At 39.7% G+C, this 19,077-nt stretch overlaps 1 protein-coding gene across 2 annotated transcripts; it reads left to right on the top strand.

Annotated features, from left to right (window-relative positions):
- The first annotated feature begins 386 nt into the window (after positions 1–386).
- LOC125261965 (E3 ubiquitin-protein ligase TRIM39-like) lies at positions 387–9,046 on the top strand. 2 transcript variants are annotated; one of them, XM_048180540.1, is made up of 7 exons: positions 387–512; positions 2,011–2,582; positions 2,702–2,797; positions 4,531–4,764; positions 4,856–4,994; positions 8,293–8,319; positions 8,466–9,046. In XM_048180540.1, exons 2-7 carry the CDS (start codon positions 2,013–2,015, stop codon positions 9,011–9,013), a joined length of 1,614 nt encoding a protein of 537 aa, XP_048036497.1. In that variant the 5' UTR covers positions 387–512; positions 2,011–2,012; the 3' UTR covers positions 9,014–9,046. The 2 variants fall into 2 exon arrangements, with proteins under 2 accessions (XP_048036497.1, XP_048036496.1); XM_048180539.1 differs by having other exon boundaries at positions 8,284–8,319.
- The last annotated feature ends 10,031 nt before the right edge of the window (positions 9,047–19,077 follow it).

Raw genomic sequence — 19,077 nt, 5'->3', positions numbered from 1 at the left:
TACATGCAAACAGTTCAAGAATGTCAAATTATTTTCTCCTAACGGAATAATAGAGGAATCATTCTGACAAATATAGAGATTCAACCTCAATTACCTCATGTTTGAAAAGACTGAAGATGTTTTAAAGGAAGATCAGCATTCTGTCATCATTTACTCATCATGTCATTCTGAACCTGAGTGACTTTCTTCTGTGGATCAGAAGACATTTAGAAATACATACAATTTCAATTTCTTCTTTGGTTTACTTGTATATAGTATATGCAAATGCTGGAGATTAATCTGATAGAAACATTAGGCCTGTTACAAACAGACACACATGAACCAGCACACTGAATACAGAGACAAATGTAAATTTACAGGAGGAGCTCTGACATCACTGACATCAGAGAGATTCAGAGAAAGTGAACCTTGATCAACAACAATATGGACGCCTGAAACGATCAACCTCTTTAAACAACAGAATATTTATTGAGCCATTCAAAGAGTCTTGTGGACACATCTGATACTCACAGGTAAGAGACAGAAATATAAGAGAGATTGAGCTGAACATGTTTCTAATGGAAAGTGATCTGGTTTAGTAGAGTTTATGTTGAACTGGAATGGAGTTGAACTGAATCAGGCTTAAGCATGTGAAATACTCAACTACTTTACTTGTTTACTGCCCTGAAATGATATCAGAATTATTAAAAGTATTTAATTTGATTGTAAAGCAAAGATTGGTGTTTCTGTCATTTTGTCCCTTGACAGAAAGACTAAAGAAACAGGAAGTAAATTAACTGCAGACAGAACTGAACACAAACCATACAGCTGAAAATTACATATACATTAAACAAGATAAAAACCACATTTATAATATATTTTGTGGAGAGATGTATCTATTTTTATATAACGATATATATATATTTTTTTTTTTGGTTGAAAAATATATCACTTGTAATTTGTACTTTCGTTAATCTAAACAGCAGGTCAAAGTTCAGATTGTTCAGTGAGTTTATGAGTCTCTCACTGTGTTTCAAAGGAATTATTGTGTTACCAATTCTTACATGAGATTTAACCATTTAAAATAAATATTGATCAAATGGTCAAGATCCAGTTTGGTTTTAAGTCTGATAAAAATAAAATAAATTATTTAAATAATTTGAATGTCATTTTATTTCAGAGGTTTAATAACATTGAAGAGTTGTTTATTAGAGTGAATAAACTGTGCTTTTTAAAATTATCTGATATGAAATATTATTATGAAGAATAAGTAAAATTAAATCTGATCATTGAGGTAAGATTTCATTTAAACCTCAGTGACTAAATACACACTCATTAAAGGAGCAAATTGGCTGAGATGTTTCTTATCAGACCATTGATCATATAATACAATTTCTTTTCTTGAAAACGAAGAGGGAAAGAACAATGGCAGAATCTTTACCAACATCAACAACAGCAAGAAAAACCAGGAAACGAAGTATTGAGGAGAATAGTCCATAAAAGTCAATAAAAAAAAGAAAGAAACAAAAGAAGAATGCTGAATTAGTGCATGAATGTCTTTCACTCTTCTCTAATAATATTTAATATGTAAAGTTCAGAAATTTACAGTAGTAGATAATACAATAAATCTTTGAAATATTCAATATTGCTCCTTATATGGTAAATGTTCATGTAATGAGCTTTACATCAGGGTTCTGATCACTTTCTCTGGGTTCATTTTGCAGTAATGACCAGCTGACTGAACATAATCTCTTACATATTTGAGTTTCTTCAAAATCACTTTTTACATTCAATCAGCTTCATGAGGTGCATCATGGGATTCTTTATAAACAATACTGCAATAGTTCATGTGTGCTAGACTTGCTGAGCCTTTTCCTTCACTGTCCACTCATCCATTTATTATAATACTACTACAACTAGTAATTATTATTATTTCAGTCCTTTAAGCAAAAGCCATTAGATAAAAAATTCACATGTGTTTCCAAACTTTAGACTAGTAGTGTGATTTATCTTCATCATTTCCCTTTCCAGCAATGTCATCCTCCAGCGGTCCACTGACTGAGGAGCTTCAGTGCTCGATATGTCTTGATGTGTTCACTGATCCAGTCAGCACTCCATGTGGACACAACTTCTGCAAGACCTGTCTGAATAAGTGCTGGGACAACAGCCAGACCTGCAACTGTCCAAACTGTAAAGAAACATTCAAGCGAAAACCTGATCTCAAGATTAATGCCACACTCCGAGAGCTCGTAGATCACTATAAAAAGAAAAGTCCTGAGAAAAAACCTGAAGTTCTGAAAAAAACTGAAGTTCTGTGTGACTTCTGTGAGGAAAGAAAGCTGAAAGCCCTGAAGTCGTGTCTGGTGTGTCAGAGCTCTTACTGTGAAACTCACCTGGAGCCCCATTTGAGAGTGGCAGGTTTAAAGAAACACAAACTGATCAATCCTGTGAGGAATCTGGGGGACTATATATGTCAGAAACACGAGAGACCTCTGGAGCTGTTCTGTAGAGATGATCAGACAATTGTGTGTCCAATCTGCACTTTAACAGACCACAAGAATCACAACACTGTTTCTTTAGAAGAGGAGAGTGAAGAGAAGAAGGTAAAAGTTACTGACAAAACTGATTTGAAAGGGCTTATATCAAGGGGGAGTCATATTCTTTGATTTTATGAAAAAATTAATCATTTATGAAAACATATTGTATTGTTCTCTGTCTATAGACTCAATTAATGAAGACACAGAAAGATGTGCAGCAAATGATCCAGAACAAAATCAAGAAGATTCAAGACATCAAACACTCAGCAGAAGTCAGAAAAGTGAGTTTAAAATAATGTAATTAAATTAATTTAAATGTTTTTTACTCATCATTTACAGACCCGATTCCAAACAAATTGGGACACTGTACAAATTGTGAATAAAAACAGAATGCAATGATGTGGAAGTTTCAAATTTCAGTATTTTATTCAGAATTTATTCAACATAGATGACATATCAAAAGTTTAAACTGAGAAAATGTATAATTTTAAGGGAAAAATGTTGATTTTAAATTTCATGGCATCAACACATCTCAAAAAGTTGGGACAAGACCATGTTTACCACTGTGTGGCATCCCCTCTTCTTTTTATAACAGTCTGCAAACGTCTGGGGACTGAGGAGACAAGTTTCTCAAGTTTAGGAATAGGAATGTTGTCCCATTCTTGTCTAATACAGGCTTCTAGTTGCTCAACTGTCTTAGGTCTTCTTTGTCGCATCTTCCTCTTTATGATGTGACAAATGTTTTCTATGGGTGAAAGATCTAGACTGCAGGCTGGCCATTTCAGTACCCCGATCCTTCTTCTACGCAGCCATGATGTTGTAATTGATTCAGTATGTGGTCTGGCATTGTCATGTTGGAAAATGCAAGGTCTTCCCTGAAAGAGACGACATCTGGATGGGAGCATATGTTGTTATAGTACTTGGATATACCTTTCAGCATTGATGGTGCCTTTCCAGATGTGTAAGCTGCCCATGCCACACGCACTCATGCAACCCCATACCATCAGAGATGCAGGCTTCTGAACTGAGCGCTGATAACAACTTGGATTGTCCTTGTCCTCTTTAGTCCGGATGATATGGCGTCCCAGTTTTCCAAAAATAACTTCAAATTTTGATTTGTCTGAACTGCACTGTAGATGATGATAACTTCAAACTCTTTGCAATTTTTCTCTGAGAAACTCCTTTCTGATATTGCTTCACTATTTTTTGCCGCAGCATTGGGGAATTGGTAATCCTCTGCCCATCTTGACTTCTGAGAGACACTGCCACTCTGAGAGGCTCTTTTTATACCCAATCATGTTGCCAATTGCCCTAATAAGTTGCAAATTGGTCCTGCAGCTGTTCCTTATATGTACATTTAACTTTTCTGGACTCTTATTGCTACCTGTCCCAACTGTTTTTGGAATGTGTAGCTTTCATGAAATCCAAAATGAACCAATATTTGGCATGACATTTCAAAATGTCTCACTTTCAACATTTGATATGTTATCAATATTCTATTGTGAATAAAATACAAGTTTATGAGATTTGTAAATTATTGCATTCCTTTTTTATTCACAATTTGTACAGTGTCCCAACTTTTTTGGAATCGGGTTTGTAGTTCCAGTTCTCCAAGAGTCCTGATATACAGTCCAACAGCACTGGGACTTTTCACTGTTTGTATTGTTTGAGTCGTTTGAAATTTTGATGGTCAGAGCAAATACAGACAAGGTAACTGAAAAAAAATAATCTAAAATTTACTTTGTAGTGTTTTCTTTATTTTCTGTATAAAAACAATGTCACACTCACAATCTTGCTGTTGCTCTAAATATCAACATGTCTGTGATTACATGATCACTAAGTAAAGTATTAACACATCTCTCCTCAACAAGACACATGATTTGAAGAATCATTCAGTCCAAATATTGCAGAATTATGAAAGCCCCCTAAAAACACTGAAGTATGATCAATAGTGTCGCTGATTCTTGTCTTATCAAACACCATTAATAACGTGTTGATTGATCTGGTTGAGCAGAGAAACACAGAGAAGGAGAAAGCAGCCCGTGTCGAGCTCTTCACTGATCTCATCCGCTCCATTGAGAGATGTCAGACTGAACTGCTGGAGATGATGGAGGAGCAGCAGAAAGCAGCAGAGAAACAGGAGGAAGAGCTCATTGAAGAGCTGGAACAGGAGATCACTGAGCTAAAGATGAGAAACACTGAGCTGGAGCAGCTCTCACACACTGAAGATCACCTTCACCTCCTACAGGTCAGTCAACATCTCTCTGATCAATGATAATGCAGTATATGACACCATAACACTCCCCATGCTGAAGGATTTCTCCACTCTCCTGCTGTAGATTCACTCATCCCTGTACAGCTCTAGAAACACCAGGAACTGGTCTGAGATCAGTGTGAAGACTGATGAGAGTCTGGAGACTCTGAGGAGAGCTCTGACTCAACTGCAGGACACTCTACAGGAGAAACTCACGCAAACTGGTATGACAATATCAAATATACCGTACAGATACATATCTTTTAATATCAGTAATGAAAAATGAGTCTGGTTCAAGTTGAAATAAGAGAAGTATGTGAATAGGGCACCGTTGTGTGGGATGCACAATATACCAATATACCCAGGATGCTACGGGGCCCCAAATCACCACTTTGATGTTACTAACACTCATGTAGGTCGACAAAGCAAGTAAGCAAGGAAGGCCTATCTCCACATATGCACTGTTTTTAAATTGGAGTGCATGGTTAAACGCACAAGGTCAGTAATCCAAATGTGTGACGAAATGGCGCTGGCAATTAAACTGTGCGTCTGTCAACCACAGTGTAAAACAGATCGGGATCAGTGTCACATACATAGCGCTGATGAACAGCTCTTCAGCCACTCCATGAAGTGATAAACAGCTCAAGTCGATTAATCCATTTAAATTTGATGCAGAATTTGCTGTTATACAGTTGTGTGGTGAATCTAGCTGAAAACAGTCATGTAAACTGCATGACAATAATAATTTACCTTGCATCTGAACACATTTTTTCGGAAATGTATAAAAAAATGTTGCTGTTAGTTGCAGGAGAACCATTGTGCAGTTTATTTAAGTTCCAACAGAATCAAACATAAAACTAAGACATTAACTGGCTTGGCATGGCTACATGGCAAAGCAATAGACAGGAACCTAATCTTACCCACAGTGGTACAGGGACAATACTAAACCAAGAACAAAGCAAACATGAGGGCTTAAACACATGGCAATGGGGAGCACATGGTAAACAATAGCAAACATAGCAATGAAAACATAACAAATAAACTTGAATAAACTTCAAAATAAGGCATGAACATGAAAAAAAAAAAAAAAGACCTGGGCCGTTGAGCATGGGTGGACCTGGGATGTGGAGCATAGGCGGACCTAGGCCGTGGAGCGTAGGTGGACCTGATCCGTGGAGCATGGGCTGGAGTCCCCTCTGGACGCTGGTCAGTGGATGCATGCATGGCCGAAACACACATAATAGCAGTGGCCATAATGTCTAGTGCTGCACACTCTGTAGACTCTGGTGTAGTAGCCGTCTTAGCTGAGGTCTCAGGCATGGCAGCCATCTTGGCTGAGGGCTCAGGCGTGGCAGGCATGACCTGAAGAGACTCAGGCTTGGCAGACGTGACATAAAGAGACTCAAACTTGGCAGGCATGACGTGAACAATCTGTGGCTGGGCAGGCATGACGCGAACTAGAGACCTGTACTCTCGCAGGATCCGCGGGACCCAACGCAACAGAGTGCGGCGCGGGACTAGATTTGATGGGCGGGCGCGCGTGCGGGTTGCGGAGAATCAAATGATTGCCAAATCTCATTATCATCAACTCAAAGTCCTTCGTGAAGATAACAGAGAAAAGAGAACATTTTCATAATTTCAGGAAACATACATTTGAAAAACAGTAAATTCATCTTGTACTAAAAGCTTCATCACTGTAATCACAACCATGAGGCTTTAGTACATCTGCAAACATGTTTACATGAGAAACTGGAGAGAGAAACAGTAATTTTCTATAATTTTGCATTGGCCTTTTCAACTGTCCCATCTAAATTGTGTGAATATGTATCAGATGAAATTAGTTTAACATAAACGTGAAGAAAGTAAAAATTACAGACATCATAAATTAAGGACGCAAATTTACAAATTTCAAACCTGTATTAAACAGCTTTGGAGAGTGTAGCAAAAATTAACTCAAAGGGGAAATATTAATAATTATTCATAACTCATTATGATTATTAATTATGATTAATTATGAATAGCAAATCCGTTAATCAATTAACTGGAGAGCTACATTAAAATTAACATTACAATCAGTTAACCTGTTCGTCCAGTGAACGCTCATTGTTGATTGTTTATTAATTCTAAGAAATGTCATTTCCATTTGAAAAATTTCTTATTGTGCTGTACTACTCAGAGCACGTATCCGGATCATCACTTAAGAGGCAATTCATTAGCAGACGGAGTAGAACCAAACGTGTATTGTGCACAATCTTTATTAACTAACTCACAAACACATAACTAAACTAACAAACACATAACTAACATCATAAAGGGTCACACACACACACACACACACACGCAGTCAGAATGAGTAATGATAGTGTGAACCGGAAGAATCTGTTACAACTACATGAAATGTCAAAGGCAATCTGGAAAGGAATCATAGTTTCTTACATAGCAAGGTAAGTCTTACAAATTAATACTAACTCGCTGTTTAGTGTTAAAATGTACGTACTTGCAAGATGCCCTTAGGCTGAGAGCATCGGCTCTGCCACTGAGGGAGATCTTGGGTGATTCAGTTCGAGTTATTGCCAGTTTTTCCATGTTGGTGAGGAGCAATGGCTCGTTTTAGGCCGAGGCCTACAGGCCTGCAGGCCTGGCCTAGGCCGGCCGCAAGGAGATCGATTCGGTCGTTCAGAAGCAAGGAGAAAAAAGAGGGGGAGTGCACTGTTTGGTTTTTAACCCTGGTCAAAGTCACACCTTCAGTTGTTGAACAATGAAGATGTTGTAATTCTGGGTGCCACCCCTCCTGTCAGGGCTTTTACAACCCAGAAAATAACAAGCTGTTCTTGTGAATATAAAGATTCTTTTAATACTATGTGTTCAGGTATGGATGTACCGATACACAAGCATTTAAATCTTCCCGCTACGAAGTTAGACACTAAAATGGCATGATTGAAGTTACCGTGCAGGTCAGAACATTTAACAATCATCAAACATGTAAATACAATGAGTACAATACAACATCAGTAAAATGGATACCATTTCCTGAGAAGGATTTATTTATAGCACAGTCTGTCATACATTAATGCCATAAGTCTGTGTTCTGTGTGGAAAATGCAGGGAAGATGCAATTTTCTGTGTCTCTACTCTGTTTCCATGCGGCAACCGCATTCCTCGGCGCAATAAACTTGTAATGAAAACTTCCCGGGGGATGGGGAAACCAGAGTGAGCTTAAAACTATTGGTTACTAACAATAATTGTGCTGATTTGCCTCAGTCATTACAAGAGTATTATTTGAAGTGTATTTGGAGAGTTGGAGCATTAGAATATTATTATTATAGAATATTAAGATCTTAAACTCAAATCAATAGGGGTTTCTGCTTGATTCTCTAAATATCAGCATATATACACACTTTGACAATATAAAAACATGATGTCGTACACAATTCTTTAAATACAATTGTAAAGCTTGTTTATAATCCACTCATGAATCATGTCAAAGATCTGATGATGTTTTATTGTCATTAGTCTCTACAGATCTGAAGAGGATGCAGCAGTATGAAGGTACAGTGTGTGTCTGAACTACACTAGATTACATTCATATACTCACAGCTTCATTACTGACCTACAGGATGATTAAACACTGATTAAATATTAAAAACATCATCACAGAATGCTTGTATTAAGATTCATATTCTCTGTATTCTCAGTGGATGTGACTCTGGATCCTGATACAGCTCATCCTCAACTCATCCTGTCTGATGACAGAAAACAAGTGAGACATGGAGACATTTGGCAGAAACTCCCAGACAAACCAAAGAGATTTGATAAATGTGTATTTGTCCTGGGAAAAGAGGGATTCTCCGCAAGGAGATTTTATTTTGAGGTGCAGGTGAAGGGAAAGACTGAATGGACTTTAGGAGTGGTCAGAACAAGCATTAACAGAAAGGGATTGATCACACTGAGTCCCAGAAATGGATTCTGGATTGTGGTTCTGAGGAATGAGAATGAATATAAAGCCTGTGCTGATTCTCTTGTCTCTCTGTCTCTGAGCGTGAAGCCGCAGCGGGTCGGTGTGTTTGTGGATTATGAGGAGGGTCTGGTCTCCTTTTATGATGTGGAGTCCAACTCTCATATCTACTCTTACACTGGTCAGTCTTTCACTGGGAAACTCTATCCAATTTTTAGCCCGTGCTTTAACAATAAAGGTAAAAACTCAGCTCCACTGATCATCACATCTGTCAAATACAATAAATGAATGCACACCCTAATATGAAATACACATGAAAAAAAAAAAAATAAATAAATAAATATTTATGTAAATAAATATGTAAAAACATGTTTTGCTAGGTTTTCATTGTTAGAATCCATAATTTCTAGCTATAGTTGCACATTGTTTTGTACAAATATAATGCTTGTTTAACAAATTTTTTTTTTCAACTTTTCATAATTATTCATGCCTTTTTTTTCTCCACCTGAAAAAATGAAATTTTGCTTGCATAAAAATAAACTATGAGAACCTTAATAAACTGACTGAATGAATTCATTTTAATTACAAAAATGAAGTGCATACGTTTTAATTACAAAATGTTCTGTTATATGTGGTACATCAGATGGTAATACCTCAATATATATCAAAGAACTGAATGATTACTATACTCATACATGACACATTTGTCCATGGTACTTCATTATATTATGATCATGGTAATAACAAAAATAGGAGAAAAAGATGACAATGTATAGAAGAAGAAGAAAAACATGGTATAACCAAGCTGTCAAATGTTAACCCTCATGGTAAAACTATGTTTTATCATAAGAAATAAGAATACAGAAGAAATGAGTTAAGTTCAGTAGACAAATTTCAGCACAATACTCTTTTTACTGATACAGTTGAGTCCATCTTAAAATAAAATATAGGACTGTTAAATATCTGATGATGCTGATCTGAAGATTACAAATATGAAACCTTATAAAAGAGTACCTTATAGAATGATGCCTCATAAAAATTATTTTCCATCTTATTTTCCATCTTACAATAATGCAAATACAGTAATTAAATGACGCAATATTGATTTGTGTTTTATTAACGTCTACAACTACCCCAACCCTAAACCTACCCTTACAATAAGCTCCACTCGGCCCCTCAGGCTGCAGCCAGCCCCTATTGCCCCATAGAGACTGCAATGCAGTGCCTGCAGTTCGTAAAAAAAAAACGCTCTTTGAATGGAAGTCTATGAGAGCACTCTGGGCAATTCTCGGCCAGAGTGAAATTGCCCAAAAAGAGGTCAGTACTCCACAGAACGTGACTTGACGCTGATTAGACTATACATCTTGAGGCAGAACAAACAGTCTAGAGCAGTGACAGCGAGTTTGAGATCTTTGCGGAACAAAAGTGGGCGTTTCTATATTTGTGGGTGTTTTCAAACTGGTGGGTGTTTATATATGAAAATCCTTAAATTAAGATAGCTCCTGAACTAAGCATTGTAAGTTTGGCATTAACAAAGGTCACATGTGACTGAAAGTTTGCCCTTTTTTTCAGTAAAGTTTTGTTTTTTTTGTCTCGCATCTGATGTTATTTCTTCCTTGGTGGAGTGTGCAGACTCTTTTGATATGATACACTGTTTATATATCATGCAATGAAAATGGGTCCCTGCTTCACCTGACCCCACCCCTAAACCCTACCCACACTTTGACGTGGACAAATCAGGTAATGCTCTCAAAACGCCCCTCTGTTTATGGCCTCGCCCATCAATCATTAATGTCCTGCAGAGACCTGGGGCACGTTCAAGCTCAAACCAGTGTGCAACGTTTTGCTACGGTTTCTGGGTTGAACAACATGTTTCCTGGAAACGGTGTGCAACATTGTGTGCAATGGGGTTTGAGATATGTTTTCAATAGCGTGTTTACTCACCACACAAGGCACGTAATTGCTTGGGGCCCCGCGGGCCTGGGGGGCCCCCGCGAGTTCTCCCTAGGGGGATCCCCCAGTGGTCTACATGATACGCAGGGCATATACCCACTAGGAAAGGTCAAGGATTTCCGTGTATCCACTTAAAAAAGCACGAGAATACGGATTTGGTGCTCTTTAATGTGGCGGGATAGATCGCAGTACCTCAGTTCAAAAGAAGCCTGACGTGCATGTGAACTGATCCTCTCCTCCGTTTTAACACCATTTACAGGGCGAAATAAACATGAATGAACACCTAAAGGTGTGTTAAAAGATACAGAACAACTTTGTAACACTTCCCTCAATTTAGTGTACGCTCTATTTGGAGTGTTCCATAGTGGTGGCCCGTACGGGGACCGTTCTGTTTGAATTTTTTTTTTTTGTATAAGTATATACATTTGTAAATATGGAGGATACAGATACTGCTGCTCAGACTGCTATGATGTATGATGATGTACAGACCTCTAATGCTACTGGTGAAAATGTTGTGGAGAATGTTGTTAACTCTGGTGCTACGCCTGATGTAGATTTTACGGCAGGCCCATTTGTAACTCGACGCAATCCCACGGCAGAATTAACATCTATGATAAGTTCTCTGTATATCTCTGACCCTGATGACCAAAATGATGATGATGATGATGATGATGTAACATCAAGCTGTGAGTACAATGTTAATGTCATTCAATCAATGCAGGCAGATATTGAGAAGTTAAAAGTGGATTTATTGGCCCTTAACACAAAAGTGCAGGCTGGGGAATGTGATTTTAAACAGTCTATTGAAAGTGCTTTGAATAGAGAGGCCAATTTTCGGCAGGCAGTGGACGCTAGCTTGGCGGAGTTGGATGAATATTTCCAGAAGAGTCTGGAGAAGTTGGAGAGGGCTGTTATAGACTGCTTTCTGAGGAGAGAAGCAAAATGGGAGAGTCAGATGAAAAAACTGAGACTCACAAGTACCCCTTCTCTGTCCCACCTACGAGCATACACTCCAGCTACTTCCTTTTCTTCTTTTACTGCCCCTAGAACCCCGATACCTGCTGCCAGAACTAAAACACCTACGTCTAAAACTACCAATGTTACATATGAAGTAACCACTGTCAACCCCCCACTAACCACAGTGCTTAATCCTCCAGCTGTTCAAAGTGCCACGTCCTTCTGTGCGCAGCCTCCAATCAGACTGGAGTTTCCCATCTTTGGTGATCCGTGCGAGACGGCGGATGTGCTCGCCTTCATCGAACAGTGCGAGAATTACCTGGAAATCAGGCCACTGCCCAGTCCAGAGCTCGTCGGAACCCTGAGCACGGTGTTGCGTGGGCCGGCTTTGAGCTGGTGGAAAGCAGAAAAGAGGAAGATAACCGATTGGAGGTCTTTTAAAAAGGCATTCATGGCTGCGTTTCTACCCGAGGATTACCTCACGGAGGTCGAGGACAAACTGAGGTCGATGGTGCAGCAGCCGAAACAACGCCTAAGAGACTTTGCCTATGACTATCGGGCCCTCTGCTTGAAGTGGAAACCTGATATTTCCGAGGACGAGGTGGTGAGTCGCATCCTTAATAACATCAACCCCAGGGTTGCTGGCTGCCTACGAGGGACTGTGAGGACAGTAGAACAGTTGGTAAAAGTGGGGTCAAAGGTGGAGAAGGATTGTTTAGGGGCGAAGGACTACTGGCAGAAGGTTGGCAGTCAAAATATAAAGGAAAAGGCAGATAAGAGACCATCTGAAAGAAATACCTCCAGACACCTGGCAGGCTTATCCATCGCCCAACCACACGTAGCAACATCCCTCCTATTGGTCCCGGTGGAGGTGCAGGGCCAAGAAATGAAGGCGGTGCTCGACACAGGAAGTACCTTTACACTAATGCAGGAAACCCTGTGGAGACAGTTAGGAGGTGAGGCAAAAACAAGAACTACAGACCCTCCACAAAAGTTCATAATGGCCGATGGCAAGGTTCATCAAGCGGTTGACCAGAGGAACATCACCTACAGGTGGCACAATAAGGTATGTCAACTAAATACCTTTATAATGAAAGATGCTCACTTAGCATTCCCTCTGTTGGCTGGACTGGACTTTTTGAGGGCTGCGGGTGCCATTCTGGAGCTGGCTCGGAATAGATATGGCCTGGAGACAGAAGGAGGTTACAGATATTACCATTTCTACAACACCCAGCTGAATCCAGGGTTGACTACTATGTCTGATGGTCAAGCTAGGCTCCACACTGCCACCGTAAGTCTATATTACGCCTTACCTCCAACCTGGGAAATGCCACTCATTTCCCCTCTGCCTCTAGATGCTCCAAGCTGGGACTCAGACAACCAAGAGGAGCTGCTGAAGCTAATGGCTGCCTGGCCACGTGCTACCTCCAACATACTGGGGAGGACAGATGTGGAAAAACACAAAATTGTTTTGACAGATGAAGTACCCATCAAATCACGTGCTTACCGTGTTTCCCCTTTTAAGAAGAAGATCATTGAGGAGCACGTGGACCAGATGCTCAAGGACCATATCATCGAGCCCTCTTTTGCCCCTTGGGCATCCCCTGTCGTCCTGGTTCCTAAACCAGATGGAACATTTAGATTTTGCGTTGATTACAGGAAACTTAACAGCAAAACAGTACCAGATGCTTATCCCATGCCTCTTGTACACGATATCCTGGAGTCCATGGAAGGAGCTGCATGGTTCAGCACCCTGGATCTCCAGTCTGGGTATTGGCAGGTGGAGATGGAGGAGAGCAGCAAAGACAAGACAGCCTTCATTACCACAAAAGGGATATACCAATTCTGGTCTATGCCGTTTGGGCTCAGGAACTCCGCAGCCACCTTTCAAAGACTGATGGAGAAGGTGTTGGCAGAGCTTAGGGGGCAGTTTTGTTTTGTGTATATTGACGATATAATTGTCTTCTCCCGATCCTTAACAGAACACATATCTCATCTAAACCTGATATTCCAAAGACTTACCCAAGCCAATCTTACTCTCAATATGAAGAAGTGCCATTTCTTCAAAAGACAGCTGAAGTTCCTGGGCCATATTGTCTCTGAGAAGGGAGTTGAGGTCGATGCTGAAAAAACCAAAGCGGTTGTTCAGTATCCTCCACCCAGAGACCTAAAGGCACTCCAAAGGTTTCTCGGTTTGGCTGGCTGGTATCACAAGTTCATACCTCACTTCGCAGACATCACATCTCCCCTCAACAATCTGAAAAAGAAAGATGTACAGTGGCAATGGACCCCAGAGTGTCAGGCCAGCTTTGAGAGCATCAAGACCTTACTTCAAAGTCCACCTGTCTTAATCCAACCAGACCTCAACCAGCCGTTCCAGGTCCATACGGATGCCAGCGATGTGGGCTTGGGTGCCATCCTCTGCCAGCAATCACCTGAAGGAGAGAAAGTAATTGCGTATGCATCACGAACACTTCACGGAGCAGAACTCAATTACTCTACATCTGAAAAGGAGTGTTTGACAGTGGTTTGGGCGGTGGAAAAATGGAGACATTATCTGGAGGGAAAACGCTTTAATGTATTTACAGACCATGCAGCTTTGGCCTGGGTATTTAACAGCCCCAAGACCAACTCCCGTCTGACTCGCTGGACCCTCCGGTTGCAGCAGTTCGACTTCCAAGTCCACCATCGGAAGGGCTGCTTAAACCAGGGACCTGACGCACTGTCTCGAGCCCCTGGGAATGTAAAGGAAGAAGAGGCACCATGTTTAGCAGTAACAACAGCTAAACATTCTTCAGACATTCCACACTCACTGGCTGAAGTAGCGCAGGCCCAGGACAGCGATGAAACAGTTAGCCGTCTGAAAACGGAACCTAAAACCAGGAGGGTAAAAGACCAGAAAATTACCTTTGAAGAACATCAGGGGGTATTATATCGGCAAGTTCCAATGGAAAACAGGAGCAAATTCCAGATGGTAGTCCCTCAAGCCTTGATACCTGGATTTCTGCATTACTTCCATGACAATCCTTTGGGTGGACACCTGGGAAGACTGAAAACCTTGCTAAGGCTCCTAGAGGTGGCTTGGTGGCCATCAGTGCGTGCCGATGTCTGGAATTACGTCAAGGGATGTGAAACCTGCCAAAAATACAAACATGATAATACAAAACCCAGTGGTCTGCTGCAAACAACACAAGTCACAGAGCCTGGTCAGATTATGGGGGTGGACCTTATGGACCATTCCCATGCAGCAAGAAACGTAATACCTACCTGCTAGTAATGGTGGATTACTACTCTAAATGGGTAGAATTGTTCCCCCTGCGTGACAGTAAAACACAAAAAATTGTGAGAATACTCAGAGAGGAGATTTTCACCCGATGGGGGGTCCCGAAGTATCTTGTGTCTGACCGGGGTGCTCAATTTACATCCAAAGTACTCTCTGAATTGTGCAACACTTGGGGATGCATCCAAAAACTCACCACGAGTTATCACCCACAAACAAACCTGACAGAGAGAATCAACAAGACATATGTGGGGCAATATCATCAGTTGTGGGACCACTGGTTACCTGAGTTTCGCTTTGCTATCAACTCAGCCTATCAAGAGACCACTGGCAAAACCCCGGCTGAGCTGATGTTGGGCCGTCGACTTCAGGGACCCCTGGAAAGACTAATCCACAAAGCTCCTGCTCCAAACCAAACATCATATAATCTCGTCGAAAGACAATCTATGATGGCAGAGGAAGTAAAACGCAGAGTGGAAGTACAAAAAGCCAGACAAGCGAGGTATTATAATTACCGGAGGAAAGATGCGCAGTTTCAACCGGGTGACCTCATCTGGATGAGAACGCATCCCCTCTCGTCAGCCACCAACAAATACTCTGCCAAGCTAGCGCCCAAGTGGGAGGGTCCAGCAAAAATAATAAAGAGAATGGGGCCAATAAATTACACCGTTTGTTGGGGCAACCCACCCAAAACAGATAACATTAATGTGGTAAACCTGAAACGCTGGTATGGTCACTCTCCTCCGATGCCGACGGCTGGGGGGGGGATTTATGTAGCATTGCCACATAAGGGTGATATTTATGCTAGTGTATGATTAACAAGAATGTGTGGTTGTTAATCTATTTTAATTATCACCCTGTGCCCTGTTCCGTTGCTCCTGTATGTGTGTGTGAAACCCATGTGATCAAGCTCTCGTGAGATTTCGCGGCGCCCGCGCCGCCTACACATCACGTGATCATAACACGGAACTTTAAAGGTAGCCGGGTTACCGGCGTCGGGAGCGTCTGTGTTCGCTCCCGTCTGTCAAACTGATTGTGGATACTTACCGAACTGTTTCTTTTTGGAGTTTACCGCCGCCTCGCTTGTGGAGTTGTGTCTGGGTGTTTTTTGGGACTTTGGACTACTTACCAGTGAGGATTTTAACAGTTTCGGTCAACACATTGGATCTGCTCACGGACAGTCATACATTCATTCATGGACATTTTCCGGTGAGACTGATTCAATATCATACATACTACAGTTGGACTTTCACTTTCGCATACACACTTTTTTAACATTTTTGGCTGGTTGTATTGTGGGTCATGAGTTTTCTAAATTGTATAATACACTTGGGTGATTGAAACAAATTTTTGTCTGTCTTTTTTTTTTTCATTTTTTTTTTTCCTGAGGAACGAGCGGTTCCCTCAATTTAGTGTACGCTCTATTCGGAGTGTTACAACTTACTGACATCCATATCCATCTCATGTAATTGTTTAATCAGTGTTTGAACCACGGAAAGACGTTAACAGCTTGTAAACAAACAAACAAACAAACAAACGTAATGTCATATTTACCTTAAAACAAACATATTCATCATGACCATAAACTCATTAGTCAGCTAGAAAAATTAACTATAAAGAGGAACATTTAGCTAAATATATACACCATATTACATATGTAATGACTGAGAGAAATCAGACACAGTTATTTGTTAGTTAACCAATAGTTTTAAGCTCACTCTGGGGTCTGGCTTCCATCCCCCGAGAAGTTCTCAGTTACAAGTTTTAGTGCACCAATAAATGCCGCATGGAAAGCAGAGAAGAGACACACAAAAATGTGCATATTTCTTGCATTATCCACACATAACACAGACTCTCTTGCATTAATGTATAGACAGACTGTTCTATAAATGAACATGCACAATCCCAGGAAATGAAATATTATCCATTATTACCATTGCTGTATTACAATCATTGTATTCACGTATGTATGTGTATGTTTTATGATACATTTAAGGTAACTTCAATCATGTCATGTTTAGTGTCTATGCGTTCGTATTGGGAAGATTTAAATGCTTGCGTATACGTATGTCCATACCTGCGCAACACATAAGTATTACAAGAATCTTTAATAGTTCTTATTCAAAGACTCAGCTTCTTAATCTACTTGGTCATAAAAGTCCGGACAAGGGGGTGTGTTGACACCCGGAAATACAACACCTTCATTGGCTGCATCAACCTTAAGAGGTTGGACTTTGACCAGAGGTTAAAAGCTAAAGAACAATGCCACTTTTTTCTCTTTTCCTTGCTTCTGGACGACCGAACGGATCTCCTTGTGGCCGGCCTAGGCCAGGCCTGCAAGGCCTGAAGGCCTCGGTGTACAAACTAGCCATGTGCTCAACATCCAACATAGGAAAGACTGGCAACAACTTCAGACGAAATCCTCAAGATCCTCAACCTAAAGGCATCTTGCAAGTATCGTACATTTTAACACTAAACAGCGATTTAGTATTAATTTGTAAGACTTACCTTTGCCATTGCTGAAGAAACTGATGATTCCTTTCCAGATTGTCTTTGACTTTTTCCTATAGCTCTAGTAACAGTATTCTTCCGGTTCAACCCTATCATTACGCATTCTTACCTACAGTATGTATGTGTGTGACCTTTATTGTATGTTATGTGTTTGTTAGTTTAGTTATGTGTTTGTGAGTTAGTTAATAAAGATTGTGCACAATACATGTTTGGTTCTGACTCCGTCTGCTAATAAATTGCCTCTTAAGTGATTTAGATCCTGAATCCATGCTCTAAGTAGCACGGTACAATAAGAATGTTATTTTTCCATAACCTGGAAATGAACATTTCTTAGAATTATTAAACAATCAACACTGAGTGTTCCCTGGACAACAGGTTAATTGATCGTAATATTAAGATTAATGTAGCTATATCCAGTTAATCTGATTAACAGATTTACATATTCATAATTAATCGTAATTAATAAATCATATTGAGTTATGAATAATTATTAATATTTCCCATTTTAGTTAATTCGCCACACATATTAATTATAGTTTTTAATGTTCTTCAATAGCCTATTTAATGCATGTTTGAATAAAAACATCAAGTTGACAGCCACCATTGAAATGTTTATATTTAAAAAAAAAAGAAGAATTAGAGTAGAAATAATTTTAAAGTTAGTAGGCCCATTATACATTTTTATTATATATATTTAAAAAATATTACCGAAGTGTAATAAAAGTTTGTATATAAATTGGTTCATTTAACCTTCAATATTAATGTACCAACTGATTCCCATGTGTATTATACAGCATTAGTTGAGAGATTTTTTTTTTCTTGAGAAAAATTGCCATGTAGCCTACTTGACTCGATGCAAGCTTGTGAATCCAAATGCATAACTATGATGACAGACTGGCAGGAAATGGTGCAAAACAGGGTGATATTGTGACATACTGATAAGCCATATCTTTCCATTAATGTTAATAATAGTTGCAACTTGCACTCTTGTGCAAATGTGTATTGAAAATTTCCAGATGATAAAACCTGTTCTCCAGGGACCATAATCATATAACATCTAAGGCTAAATGTAGATCTTAACTGGCTGAGTTAGATGGAGATTGACGATAAACAGTAGAAAATTATCGTCATGTCATTAGCTGTTAAAGTCATGTGTTGCTTATAATAAACTGTAATAAATTATATTATTATAATAAATAATTATTATAATAAATAATAATACCCCCCCCCCCCACTTACAGTTTTTCTCGATTCCTTAAACACTATAACCAGGCTTTTGAACTAAAGTTTCAAAACCATAACGCCATTTATCAAAAAGCACACCCATTTCCCTAAACTATAAACGCTATTCCCCTGTTTTGACACATGAATCAGATTTGTTGAACTGTCACTGCAAAAACTGTCACTACACCATGTAGTTAGAAAGCACACATTCATTCACTCAAGTCAGCATAGCTTGAGCTCAGTTAGCACACAGTTACCCACGTGGAAACATTAAGAGTCAAAATTTATCACACGACAATCAGAACCTTCAATAGAGAGATAAAAGAGCCTGAGTCAGTTCATTCAGTTTTGGATCCAGAGAGACGTGATTGAAAAAGTAGAGGAGGAGGAGGAGGAAGAGGATGAGCAAGAGCAGTAAGGAGTGGAG

The sequence above is a fragment of the Megalobrama amblycephala genome, unplaced genomic scaffold (genome assembly GCF_018812025.1).
Source record: "Megalobrama amblycephala isolate DHTTF-2021 unplaced genomic scaffold, ASM1881202v1 scaffold538, whole genome shotgun sequence".
Lineage (NCBI taxonomy): Eukaryota > Metazoa > Chordata > Actinopteri > Cypriniformes > Xenocyprididae > Megalobrama > Megalobrama amblycephala.
This window is presented reverse-complemented; position numbering and strand designations above follow the sequence as displayed.